Source organism: Podarcis liolepis, assembly GCF_965112155.1.
Source record: "Podarcis liolepis genome assembly, chromosome: 1".
Lineage (NCBI taxonomy): Eukaryota > Metazoa > Chordata > Lepidosauria > Squamata > Lacertidae > Podarcis > Podarcis liolepis.
Window position 1 is genome coordinate 92816921 of NC_139554.1, and position 14743 is coordinate 92831663.

The window sequence follows — 14743 nt, forward strand, 5'->3', positions numbered from 1 at the left end:
AATTAGAGCTGAACTATCTAAACCAGAATTGGAGAACCTTGGGCCTAGGGGCCAAATGCCCCTTGGCCCCTCAGTACTCTCACTTGGTCATACCCCATTCCCAAGCTACACCCTATCGCAGACAGCCTCAGCAGTCCCCTTCACTGCTTTTGCCTGGATGAAATGTGATGTTGACCTACAAAAACACCTCTTGCTTGCCTTGATGGATGGGTGGGTGTTGTGTGTGTGTGTGCTTCTGAATTCTACATGGCTCAAATATAGCCTACTGTACAAAGGTAGAAGTTGCATCCGTTGCCCCACCCACTTTCATCTGTGCCCTACTGGCATCCGCCCCCTAGAAAGTTGCCCATGAAGGAAAGAGACCTTCAGGACTGAAGAAGATTCCCAACCCCTGCTCTAAATGTTCAGCAAAAAACTTCAGTCAGCAGATGATAAACCTTTGTACACTTGCATTGTATGCCTGGGCAAAGAGCATTATACTTTCCCTCTTAGAGGCTGTTCTGTTTGTGCTTGTGTTTATTTGACAATATGACAGAAAGCATTTTCTGTTTTGGAGGGCATCTCATGTAGAGCAATTTTCTTCCTACCACCCATAATTATTAGCATTGCTAACCATTAAAGAAAGCCAGTAACTCAGAGATAATTGAACTGTTCATGAAGATGTTTAGCATAGAAGCTGAAGAACAAAGCTGAAAGCCAAGTATTCTCTATGGGATGTTACTTCCAGAGAGTTCCTCCTCTGGAGAAGTGAACCTTCTGTGGTTGCTGCTCTTCATTTGGACAGTGGTGGCAGGGCCATCTTTCAGTTTAGCTGCTATATAGTTTACCTGAAGTTGCTTGCTCCCCCTTGAATGAGCATTGAGTTTTCTCTGGTTGCTTGCAGATGACATACCTAATCCTTGAGGATAATGTGGACAATGATCCCTGCAAATTCGCACTCATGAGTCGGGAAACGTCAGAAAGGCTCATTTTGCAGGCAGCCAATCCTGAAATCCAGCAAGCTTGGGTGGAGGATATCAATCAAGTGCTGGACACACAGAGGGACTTCTTAAATGGTAAGCATTTTTACCTCTGTCCTTGATTATAGAAAACCCAAGTGCTTTCTGACTGTTCTGGGCAGAACCTTATTCCTACCTAGATTGCTGTTGCAGACCGCCTCTATAACTGTCGTGCACACTGACCTTCCTTTTAAATGGAGCATGACTGGAGGCAGATAAATTTTGTGCTAGGGATTAAAATCTAGGGTGAAAATCTTTCTTTTAGGAAGTCTAGTAGTGGAGTTCAGGATGGGGTGTGTTGGATTGTACCATTGTCTCCCAGATCACCCCATCCAGATACTTACTGCCACTCTCAAAGAACTCTATAAATGGTTAGCAAGACAAGTCCTACTTTCTCAGAAACCATGTTAATTCTTCTTCAGCAACACTTCTTTTTGTATATGCTGTCATCTTTCACAACAGTGTCCAGCAGTTTACCTGGAACAGATGCTAGGCTAACTGGCTTGTCATTTCCTGTAGCCCTCTTTAAAAATTGACCACTTCACAGTCCTTAGGTATGCAAGCCAGTCTTGGTACAACCTACATTTCCCCCCCAATGAAGCTGAATCATGTGAGATTCAGGACATATTAGAGGAAGTCCTACTTCACACAGTATGTAGTTTCAACTATGGACTCCTCTTCTACTCAGAGGGGATATAGCAGCCCACAGGTTCCCCATCCATGTTATATTTGCATATAGTAAGGGATGGGCATGCAGAGCTCCTGACTTTGAAACTAGGTTTGTTCTGTTTTCTTCTTGTTCTTAAGCCAGAATTTTGCAGAAGCTGCCTTTGCCTCTCTTCTCTACCAATTTCATCTTAAATAAAATAAAGATTAGTAAACTTTTAGGTCTAGCTGCTATTTAGTATCAACCACCAGAGCAACAAATTATGGAAGCAGGAGGGGCATCACTGAGCAGACACTTCTCACTGTTGCTGTTATCGAGAGGCTAGAAGTAGGGAGTATTACTATGAGCTCCAAGCAGGCCTGATCTACACCGTTGGGTTTTTACAATCTTGTTAAGTCAGCACTTGTGAAAGTGCTTCCCTCACTCTTCCTGAAGAGAAACTTTCAGCGCTTCCAAGCTATGTAGGTGAATGGTTTGTATTTTCCCAGGCTACTTGTTTGAAACAAGCTAAACATGGCATCCCTTGCATTAGGCAAACATGGTGTCGCAAATGGGCAGGTCTGTACTAACTCCTAGTGTTCTACTCCAGCACTACAGTCTCCTATAGAGTACCAGCGCAAAGAAAACAGCAGTTCTGCTGTAATGAGACCCCAGACCAGCAGGGTACCTCAGCCCATCACCAGACCCTATTCCTCAGGTCCAGTAGGGTCGGATAAACCTTTGAAGGCTACAATGCGTAACCCATCTCTTCCACCTCTGAAAATATCTACCTCCAATGGCAGCACAGGGCATGAGCAGCACCAGCCTGGGGACAAATATGAACTAATCAAGGTATGTATGTATTTTCACTTTGTGTTGTTGTGTTTTTTACTGCAATTGCCATCATTTCAAATTTGGCCTGTTACTGGTTAGTGGATGTGAGTACTTGAACCCGTGAGTCAATATATAGATGGTAACTGCTGATCCAAGAAGGAAATGGTCTTCAGCTTTCAGACAGCAACATCCAGTCTTAAGCCTGTTCTGAGTGTTAGGAAAGGGCTCAAGAATCTGCATGGTGCGATTTTGTTAAAAAGCTGAAAGCAAATTCGACAGAGGGAAACACAAGTGCATCTCTAGGCTTGAAATCACTGCCTCATGTGCTGGTGGCTATTAGCTGTAGTTGCTTTAAAGAACAACAACAATCTTAAGACAAATTCATGGGGAATGGTCCCCACCGATGGCTGAATGGGAAGTCCATGTTCAGAGGGAGTAGATAACAGCAAGAGAGTGCAATTGCCTTCATTCCTTCTTGCAGACTTCTCAGCAACAACTGGGATAAGTGAAACATAGGAATCTGTGGTATACCAAGTCAGACTGTTAGTCTGCCTGGCTCAGTATTGTCTACACCGACTAGCAGGGTTTCAATCCTAACTCTCTCCCAGCCCTACCTAGACATGAGTTGAACCAGGGAGCTTTTGCACACAAAGTTCTTCTTGCTTCTTATTTTTCTTTACCTTAATTATATCAGCTACTACTTCCATTATGTGACCAGGGTTTCACTTTGCCTTCCAAAACCGATGTAACTTGATGCATTTATTTAACTGATCTTCTTTTCTTGCCCTCCCATCTCCCAAATTAGGAAAATAATCGATTTTCAAAAATGCCCTATGAAATTAGTTGACAACTGTTGTGTCCCAAGCTTATGCATAGGTTTTGTTCACAAGCAGGCTATTAAAAAGAGCTACTGCTTATAGTGACCATGAGTATGCATTTGTGAATTTACGCCAACTGATCTGTAGTCTGTCAATCATACAGCATCACATGGAAGGAAACACAGTGCAGTTGCCTAGGCAACATGCTGCTGTGCACACTGAGATGTCTTGTAAACTCTTAGTACACTTAAATGTGTTGCCCAGGAGATGCTGATAAAAAAAAACTTAGCATTGCACCCGAGCTATCTTGTCACTGTTTCTTTCTGTGTCTCTTCTTCAGAATGACTTGGGTGGGTGCAATGGGACCTCTTCTATGGTGGTCATCAAAGATTACTATGCACTGAAGGAGAATGAAATCTGTGTCAACCAGGGTGAGGTGGTCCAAGTACTTGCCATTAACCAGCAGAACATGTTCCTTGTGTACCAGCCTGCCAATGACCATTCACCAGCAGCAGAAGGATGGATCCCAGGGAATATATTGGCTCCCCTCACTAAATCAACTACAGATAATAGCGATGGAGGCATAAAGTAAGTGCTGTGTTGGATTCCCTGGGAGCAGTATGTGGATTTTTGAGGAAAAATAAAACCCAAATCTTAGGATTTTCCTGCCTTTTTAAAAAATCTACAGTGCCATTGGAACAAACTTTGCTTGGTAACACAACATGGGGTATCCATGTTGGCATAGTTGGGCTTTTGTTGGAATTTTGTTCTCTCCCCGCTCTGCCCCCATAGTTTGTAAAGAATTGAAATCTATAGACAGTTTAAAGGGCATGGTTTCCCCCCCCCCCATCCTTTCCTAAATATGGACCTGATTTGACTGGACTTGTATTTATCTTGTGCTTCAAATTGCTTATAATATATATATAAATAAATATAAATATATATATATATATAGGTTATAATGATATAGAGCAAAGAAAAACACCAGCCACATACATCAGGCCTTGTATTGGATTGAGACCCACTTCTCAAGGAATAGAGATTCGATGTTGTCAATGGCAATTTCTTGTACAGATTGTAACTTTTTTATTTTGAAAGTTTCTTTTTTCTGTTCACATAATATTTTGTAAAAATAATTTGGTTTGAGAAATCCCCTTTGGAGTACATTCCTGTAAAAAGTATTTTGCACTATTTAAAGAAACCCATATTTGAAGTCAGGTTGTGCAATATTATGGATAGTCGCAATGTTCATCATTGTACCTGTAATGTAACTAATAATTTTAAATGTACTATTTTAAATATGTAAAATAAATTTTCACCATGAGCATGTTTTGATGAGGTTAAAAAGGACCAGTTTTTGACCCTCTTTAAGTTCTTATTTTTCTTACAATGTTTTGTTGCTTATTTAACAAATGTGTGAATACTATTTCACCTTTTTTTGAAATTTGTCAGTTTGAAATGACTAAATAATGCAAGAAAATGTTTTTGATATTAAATACTGAAGGTACAATCCTTTTTGTAAAACCAGTTGATTTTTATTTTTTTAAAATCTTCAGTTGTCAAAAATTGATTCAGCATTGGTTATCTTGCACAGATTCCTTGGAGTACAGTTGTTGAAGGGAGCTCTTCACTGGACTTTTAAGTACTGAAGATTAGGTGTGTTGACTCATTAGATTTAACGTATGCTGCAGCAAATGAATAAGGCCCAGTGCAGGCCCAGTGTTGCCAGTCTTTATATCTTAAGAGAGAGGGAATAGCCTACACGAAGATTTCCACACAAAGATTTTTTTCTTATTAGCCTTAGCCACGATTTATTGTTGCATCTGCATAGATGCTAACCATGTTTAGCCATGAGTCTGATTTCTAACCAGGATTTGAAGCAAGACTGCAAATATTTGCTAAGCTACTTCGCATTAACCATGGTTAGCATTGGTGCATCCTGGATGTAGTGCTCAGCTATGGCAAAAACCAACAAGAGAAGAGGTGAATTTACACCAAAGAGGGGAGAAAGAATGTGAGCTCACAGCACACCTCCTGCTTTTTTGTCAATGCTTAATATGGTTAGGTCTGCACTGGGCCTAATAATTTATAGTCTTTACAAAGTTATCATAGAATTGTAGAGTTGGAGGGACTAGTAGGGTCATTTAGTCCAATCCCCTGCAGAGCAGGAATCTTTTGCCCAATGTGGGGATTGAACCCCAACCCTGAGATTAAGAGTCTCGTGCTCTATCAACTGAGCTTTGTCCTGACCATCATTCATCCAGTGAAGATCAAAAGGTGATATCAAGGCCTGAGGAAATGGGGAGTGACAGAAGTTTCTTAATGGAACTCACATGCTGGTTTTGCCAGGCGTTTGTGTGATTGGCCTTGCTCAGGGTAACCTCCCATATTAGGAACAACCCAGGGGGCATATTTACAAAATTCAGTGAAATGTGGGAGCAGTTATTTTCATGGCAAGGGGAATTGACATGTGGGTTGGGACTTAGGTTTTTGACCATGACTTTTCATGCACAAAACTGCTATGCTACAGGAAGACCAATGATACAGCAAACATTGCACCAATGGAAATAAAGCACAATGACTTGCTGGGTGGGAAAAACATGGACAATATATGCATAAATACATAACAGTACAGAGAGAGAAGGCCTGTGTATCTCTCTCATGGGTTTCACGCTACTATAGAATATCACTGCAAATGCTGAGAATTCTGTACACTTTGTTTCAAAGCCTTTTATGTTCTCAAAATTACTACAAGCTAACTTGAATGTATAGGGGGAAATGGGAATTTTTCTTCCCCTCCTCTCCAACATTAAAAGTTTGGCCTTTTATTCAGAAAAAAAGCAAATCTATATCAATCTTACTTCACTAGTTTTATGTTCCTTAATAATGTTCACATTCTTTCCCATTTACTTATCATGCTTCTATGGATATTATGCTCAAGTATAATCTTGGAGAAATATGCCCCCTGAGCTCTGCAAACCAAAGCCCTGTTCATGCCTGCAGTACACACATTCACTGAATGTTTGGGTGAAGGAGTGAAACCACAGGTCATTAGGAGCCCCTTTCACACCTTCTGCTAATTATACTTGAATATGAAGCTATATTTCCCCCACTTGTTCAGTGAGCATGCATGTGGAGGTTATGAACAGGACTGGTACAGCGAAGTATCACATGGTTTGATGATATCGATATCGATTGCATGTGCCCAAACAATGTTGCCTATCAGACTTCTCTTGTAACACTAGCATATACACAGTTCATAAACTACGGTTGACCACAATTTGATATAAATCAGTTTAGTCTTGTGATGGTGTGGCTTATTTGCTCTAAGCCTTGGGGGGGTTTTGCTTTTTAATATTACACTGCAGCCAAGTAATCTGGTGAACAATATTATAAGCACAAAAGCATTTTAGTACTGGAACAAAGTGTTGTTTCATGAGAAAATTCATAAAATGTTTATTCATCTCCCAGTTTGCATGCAACTTTTTGAGTAGCTCTACACACCATTTTTCACCACAGTAAAAAAAGACGAATGTCATACGTGTGTACACACATCCAGAACCTCTTGCTCAATTGGGAATCCCAGATATATGTACATGAATGTTTAAAAGATGTATGTGTGGATGCCCACCCTTCACATATTTTCTGCAGGAAACACTGGTGGAAACACTGCAGGAAACACTGTTACAGCAGTGTTTTCCTGTGGCAGTTATGAAGTGCAGACCTGCCCTTTCTTGTAAGGTATGTTGTTATGTCTTCATAGCTGGGATCAGAGTCTAGACTTGCAGCATACATACATACATACATACATACATACATACATACAAACAAGCCCAAGACAAATACAGCAGACAACTGAGCCATGGTTCTAGCTGTTTTGGAAAAGTGAGTTCTCACTCAGCTGTATACATGAAAATGTATTACAAATCTACGGAGGGGGGATTCTCTGTTATAAAGTGACATGCAGGGGCGATCCAGTTAATGACTAAATAGTTGTCAGTATTCTTATTTGCTTTGATACATACTCTTTCCTATTTCTGCTTCCCCATTCTAAAGAAAACATTTTGTGGCAAAGGTAGGATGTGTATTGGGACACAAAATGGGAATATATAAACTTCATTTTCTGTTCCTTAGAGCAGAAAGACAAGCATTGCTACACTTAAGCAAAGAAGTTCCTGTTCTTTCAACATGCCTGTGTTTTATCAACTCAGCTGTACTATGATGTTTATCTCCTCTATCTAATAAAGTGGTTATTATCTAACTTCTGATGTTTGGGAGCTGGCACCGAACCATGGAATATACAAATGCTTTTGTATATAAGATATGAACAAAGACTTCATTTCTCTCTAATTTTGCAATATTTTCACTTTAACTGGAAGAATTTACTTTGCCAACCCTTGCAGGTTATGAATAAGAAGTATGCTGTTATCTGCGGACCTGCAGCCAACTTACAGAAAATATCTTTTTTCAATTAGCAAGAATAAACAAAACATTTGTTCTAGACTAGTTTGAAATCCTGACTTGAATGTTTGCACCCAACTAGGCATATTGCAAGTGGCTTCTCCCTTCTTAAGGGGGGCTGCAGGTATCAAGAACATGTGTGCTGATTGCTTTTCCACATCCCTTCCTCTTCCTACTAAGATACGCCATTTGATTGGTGCATTTTTTGGTACAACAGGAAGTCATGTTCATGGCATACCCTGCGCATGAGAAAGCGGGCAGAAAAGGAAAGCAGTGGCAAAACTGAAGCCAATGGCCTACGTAAACCCAAGGATATTCTGGGCAACAAAGTCTCTGTTAAAGTGAGTAAGGCCATCAGAAGCTGTGCGCTGCCTCCTGCTTCTCATCCTCACTCCCCCTGCAACATCCTCTATATGGACAGGGGGTGACATCTGGCTTTTTACTTTGTTTTGTTTTTCCCTTTTTGCTTTTTATTTTTAATTTGTTTTACTTTTCGGTAGTAGTAGACATTTTGGCCGGATTTTGCATGCAAGATACAACACAGCTTTTTCCCCTCCTCACCACTGGCATCCAAAATGTAAGTAAATAGTTTCTGTGTGTGTGTGTTTGTGTGTAGTATTTAACTTCAGAAGTTTAATGCAACCATCAAAAGTGTACGTGCAGTTAAAGATGTGCAGTTAAAAAGATCAAGCAGAGTCGAGCAAAATTTTCCCTTGGAGGGACCAAAAATCATGCCAGCCCAAACAAGGCAAGACTTGGCTATTAATAGATGAGGAACAATCTGCAACAAATGATCCATGAGCAGCAAAATGCCTTCAGGGGTTGGTAAGCAATGACAGTGCAGAACAGGCAACCTCTGTCAAAATGACCTGCTAGAAGTTTTGGTGGGGCTGTTTCATCCTTCTAGGGCTGCTTAAACACTGCCTAACACTGCTGTTTTTAAACTAGTTTAGCTGCTGCAGTATTTCCAATACCACTGAGATTGATTTGTATGTTATAGATGTATCATGACTAAGACTGTTCATGTTGAAGACTTCCATGATGCTTTCAACAAATTCCTAGAAATTAAATTCCTAGAAATTAGGGATGAGGAAGAAAAACTTCACCTTTCCCCCCACCCAGTTATGTAAGGGCAATATTTACTTACTGCTCTGGTTCTTTCATGTGGCTTCTGACATCTTCTCCTGGAATTGTGCCTGCTATATAGGAACAACCCAAATAACTTCTGGCAAATCATTCAAACCCCCCCCCCCAAAAAAAAGGGATTAGGAAAATCCAGTTGTAATAATGAGTCATTTAGTTGGGAACTGTGATGCCTAGGAGGGTGGGGAACACACCACTCTGTGTATTGTCTCTTTTTATTTGTTTTATTTAACAATATTTCTAGACTGCTTAAGCAAAAAAGAAAATTTCTAAGAAGTTTACATAACAGTCATAAATCCCACTTATGCCCACTAGTCCTCAAAGTCATCCTGAGAATCACATCACTGGTTGTCATTTTCTAGCTGAAAAAGAGACAGACTGATTTGGCAAGGAGTATCCAAGGAATTTTTTGTCCACCATGGGATTGAATTCCACTCCCTGAAACCCAGTTTCAATGCTTTTCCTCATAATAGGCATACTGGAGACAGTGGAAGACACGCAAGTCTTGCAGTTGGCACAAAATTCCTGCCCTCCATAAACATGAACTGAAGAAATCTCAGGTCAATTTTTTAGTATAAAAGTGCCAGGAATGTTTGTGGAAGTGAAGCAGGAGTTTTGTAAGTGGCCCAACAGAGATGTACCGTATGTACATTCTGCTTGCAGTGACACATTTTTTTGAACATTTCCATGAAGAAGTGGGGCATGGAATTAATTGTGAAATACCAGCTTTACCTTCTCGCAAGCCACTACACCATTGTTTCATGGGGTTGACATAACAGCTTTATGCCAAGCAACCTTCTCATGGACAAAGACTGCAAAATGTTCATGTAGCAAATTCATTGTGAGATCTGCAATGTAGGTTCATGAAACTCTTGGGGATGAAATGCTCAAGGCAACTATGATAAGCTTGCAACACTTAACGAACATAACAGCATGTGACAAAAAGGCCAACCCCAAACCACCTTGATCTGAGATAAGGCAGTCTGATCTGTGACTTCCAGCAGAATTACAAACAGGGTATAACTACTCACACTGCTAGCCTTAGCGATGGCCTGAGTTGTTGCACAGTGAGCATTGTCAGTTCACCCTTTGCAGATCCCTAGACCAGTGTCTCCCAACCTTTTTCCAACCTTGGCCCCCTAGGCACTAGCTGTGATGTGATCAGTTGTTGTGGATCGCCCTCCTAATATTGTGGGCTCTTCTATCACTAACTTCCAACAACTATTTTGATCAGGCTCTTACGCCTCAGTCCATCAAAGCACTTGGTCTCTAACGAACTACTGAATTCAGTGGGGCTTAGGCAATCAGAAAGTTGTTTGTGGGTTTTTTCCAAATATGGTGAGGAGTTAGCCACTTTTTTCATGTTCTTATGCTGTTCCAGATCCCTGCTGATGCCATTCAGCCAGCATTTTGGGGGGCTACTAATACACTGTCATTTTTATTTGTAAGGTTTTTCTTAGTTTTCATTCTGGTTGTGTGATTTGTCACATACAGTGTTTGGATAATATGGAAGAGTGCCTAATCCACCCCAGGTCCTTCTTGCTCCCTCTAGAACTTCATCAAATGGACCAAGTCTACATTCTGTGACTCATGCCATAGAAAATCTTCAGGCAAATAATTTGGTTTCCATTCAAATTAATGCTGTTTTTGGAATACCAATGACCATACAGCAGTGTTTTTTGTTGAATTGGGGTTTAAATTGAATTAACTGTGGTGGTGGAGATGTAAAATCTGCATGCATTCTAACAACGTTTGCATTTTTGTGTTAATATGCTTGTGTTTGTCAGTGTCTATTCAGCAGTGCTAACTTCAGTGAGCCTGCTTGATGCTTTCATCTGCTTACCCTAGTTGAAGTAAAGGAAGATAGGGCTCATATAACTTTAGCAGATGCGTAGGAGCTGCAGTTCTAGCAGGTGCAGCTTTTCCCCACTTCTGCCATGACCAGCTGCGCCTGCTAAAATTCTTCTGTATAGCTGCAATATTTATTTAAAACTTTTTCATACCATTCTTCACTCATAAAAATTTCAGGGCATTGCACCATCAAGATAGACATAAAATGCAACAATAAAACCAGAGTAGAGAGAGGCTACATTCTTAAAACATGCACAAGATTAAATGTCAGGCTGAGCAATAATATTTCAGCCTGGTGCCATCAATGTAGGCACCAGGTTAGTCTCTATAACAAGAGTACTCCATAGAGGGCATGTCAGTACCAAAAAAGGTCCTTAATCACACCCAGGTTGCAGTGAGAATGGGTGCTCCTTCAGGTTTGGGGCTCTTAAGCTGTGTAGGGCTTTAAAAGTAAATACCAGCTTATTTAATGTGGTGAATAGATCGCCACACACAAACATATAGCCATCTGGCCATACTACCCAGAACTCTGGCAGCTATATTCTGCATCTATACCAATTGAAGCTTCCAAGTTGTCTTCAAGGGCACATGAAATGCAAATCAGTAATCAAGTCAAGATGTTTCCAAAGCAGGAATCATCTTGACCAGACTGTTTAAGGTATATGAGCCTGGTTCTCCTTTGCAATCTGAGCAGCATAACAGGAAGAAGAGGGTTGAGCCATATATTGCAATTTAAAATGCCTTGAATAGTTTCTACTTGCAGTCCAGCATGTTTCAATCACATATCGGTCTTTACCAGGAAACTACATTTCTGAAAATATTCCACAGGGGTGCAGGTGTGGAGAAACCCTTACTAATTGGAAACGATTGCATTCTTAAAATTCTTCACTAATATTCTGTATTACATATAATTTGTGATATTGGGTCACATTTCTAATATAATATCTAGAACAATATTTTAGAAACTCAAAGAGAATTTAATATTTCAAAATACATCTTTGCAAGTGACATAAACAGTTATCCCTATGGCCCACCATTCCCAATCTGCTCAGGAGGCTTGGAAACTCCCAAAACAGCCAGATAGAACAATAATTTAGCATTATACTGACTTCCACCCTATGTGTTTAGTGGTAGATCTATTTCTTTAAAATTCTAACTTTAAAATGTTACTTCTCAAAATATATATTATACAGAACACTTTTTTTCTTTGCATTCTCTTGTGTCTATCTTAAACATACTAGCATCAAAATACTGTAGTATAAAGAGAGCTCTAGCTACAAGCTCTTATGGTAGCATATTTCTCAAACCTGTCTGGACAGTTAATAGTTCTATAGGTGCACACTATCTGTTGTGCAGATTGAAGACAACACAGAGATTCAAGTTTTCATTTAGTATTTCCTTCATTTAGTCTTTTTTTGACACACATAACATATGATTTTGAGCTATGTTATAAATATTTGTGATTAAACAGCAATATATGGCTTTTTAACATCTCAGATTACTTGTAATACTTCTGAGTAAAGAAATATTATAATGACAAATATTAATATGTAGCTTTAGCAGCTTGTGGGATTTTCATGGAATCATTATTTGTCTGAATCTTGGCAAAACTGGTTTGTGGATCTCAACCCAAAACTCTTTGGGCAAGAATGAGAAAGATCCATCAAAACTGCTTTGCAATTTAAATGACAATGTAGAGAAGTCTGGTTTAAGTGCAGCACTTATTTTTGTGTGAATGCAGGACAATAATCGTCACAATAATTATGTACAACTAAATACAACTTAAACACTCTTGCGGCTCCCAGGACAATTTTCTTTTTTCATTTCTGTTTGATATAAAAGCCCTTAACTCAGGGGTAACCAATGGAGTGTCCTTCTGATATTGCTGAACTGCAGCTCCTTGACCATTGCCTGGGGCTAATGGCACTCAACCACATTCTGAGGGTACCATCTGCTTGACTACCCATGATGTGCTCTACTGATCAGTCAGTTTTCTTTCTTTCTTTTTTTAAAGTAATATTTTTCTCTTGGTGCCTGTTTGACATGGTAAAAATTAAACACATCTACCACCTTGTTCTAGCTAAGGTTTGATACTACTCTTTTGATCACGAATTGCATTATTGCATCCTTCCCTTCCACAATCACTACAGGGCAGGCAGGGTGATCCACTTTTATTTGCTTGTGGATTATCCTACAAAAGAATGGAAAAGTTTGCTGTGACAGCAGGGTGATCTCCCACATCCACCACTCAGAAGGGTGCCTGCAGTGCCTGTTATGTTGTGTGCATACCGTCAAACGAGTAATTTGATCCATCAGCAGTGATAAGACCAATAAGCAGTTGGGATAAGATGCCTGGACTGAGTCTGGCCACACACACCTCAACTCAATAGGCAATCAGTATTGTAAGGACGGTGTGGGAGGGGGTATCTTTGAGTGCAGCCATAAATGGGATACCTTATGCTGTGCTCTAATGTTTCTTTGGATTTGGGCCAAGGAGCACAAAAAAACAGAAACAAAGAAAATGCCGTTTGGATTTTTAAGGTGGGTGCTTAAATTTAAAATTATGTACTTGCACACCTCAGATTGCATTTATGTTTAAGCTGACTGAAGTATATGGATCATGTACATTTTTAAAGGATTGACACTTGATAGGCTGAATGGTCAAACACCTGAAAATCTTTTTAAAAAACACAACAAATCCAAGGAGATTGAACTCTTCTGGCTCCACCTGACGTTTTATTTCAAACTGAGTTCATTGGGAGGATATAGATTTCAGCACTAGAACAGAATGTTAAGAGTTTGGTGAATGCTCTCCATGTATAGTATTGTTGTGGATGTTTTAAGGGCCTTGCAAAATGGGGGGTGGGAGTGGGCTGGTATAGCAGAGGTAGCTCCTCATACTGCTGCTTCCATTAAAACCTTTGATTCCCCCCCCCTTTGAATGATTTTAAGATTACTACACCTTTTTTCTTCTTTTCCTGCTTGCCACTTAGTGCCTCTTTGTTTGGAAAGCATGTTAGTTGCACAGTGCACATTGCTACCTTGCACTCACCTGCTTCTGCTGATCTTGTGCCTCTTAATCTCTCTCCCCATTGTAACTTTGTTCTCTTTCCTCCATGCTGCCAAAAAGGAGACAAACAGTTCAGAGGAGTCAGAATGTGATGACCTTGATCCCAACACTAGCATGGAGGTAGACAATAACCCTTTTGCACCTTCCCTTTCCCCCCACCTTGCACCTTTTTCTATCCCACCCCCCTGAGAAATTCTGCATGTGTAGTGGAATGCACTTGGGGCTGACTGATAGGCAGAATGCCATCTCAGCAGATCTAGGGCAGTGTTAAAGGGCAACAAACTATCACTGATCTAATTTGTTAAAAACCTTTTAACTGCCCTTTATATTCTGCACATGAGGTGTCAGATTGGCTTGGGCTAATCGTTACAATACTGTAAATGTGTATCTTGTATGCACCAGTGTGTTTTGAACTGCCTACAATGCTGGTTTTCCATTCCCTGGAGAAGAGTGTACAAAAAAACCACACCTACCATTGGCAATCACTTGAATATGCCCTTAATCATTACCAATGAGAAATGGTCATGTTTTGACCGATATTAGCAACTGTCCATGGTCAGCTGCTGTCCATTGGTACTACTGAAGTGCATTTACCAGTAAGATCTGGGCAGTTTCAGATTCCATTTAGTACAAGGTGGAGAACCTGTGGTCCTCCTACTGTTAGACCCCCAACTCCCATCAGCTCCAGCCAGCATGGCTAATGGTCAGGGATGATGGAAGTTGTAGTCTGACAAGAGTTGAAGAACCATTGGTGCCCCATCCCTGGTTGCAGTGAAACTTGCCTTGCAGACTTCAGCTGTAAGGCAAACTTGATACAACAAATAAAAAATTGTCCAGTAGCACCTTAGAGACCAACTAATACAACAAGGCAGTGAATTCCTACCTCCCAACTTCCTTCTTTTATTTGCTTTTGGCTAAACAG

General features: G+C 40.2%; 1 protein-coding gene across 17 annotated transcripts in view; it reads left to right on the forward strand.

Annotated features, from left to right (window-relative positions):
* The window catches only part of KALRN (kalirin RhoGEF kinase), a 513896-nt gene that overhangs the window by 483294 nt on the left and 15859 nt on the right, over positions 1-14743 (forward strand). For 12 of the 17 annotated variants that reach the window (XM_083487460.1, XM_083487443.1, XM_083487454.1 and 9 more), the window contains 5 exons: positions 884-1055; positions 2255-2496; positions 3637-3884; positions 7975-8098; positions 13882-13941. In XM_083487460.1, the coding sequence (XP_083343586.1) occupies positions 884-1055; positions 2255-2496; positions 3637-3884; positions 7975-8098; positions 13882-13941 (846 nt within the window). Of the gene's footprint in view, positions 1-883; positions 1056-2254; positions 2497-3636; positions 4807-7699; positions 7722-7974; positions 8099-13881; positions 13942-14743 lie in introns of those variants that run through there. The other 5 variants (XM_083487449.1, XM_083487450.1, XM_083487451.1 and 2 more) reach the window with 2 other exon arrangements.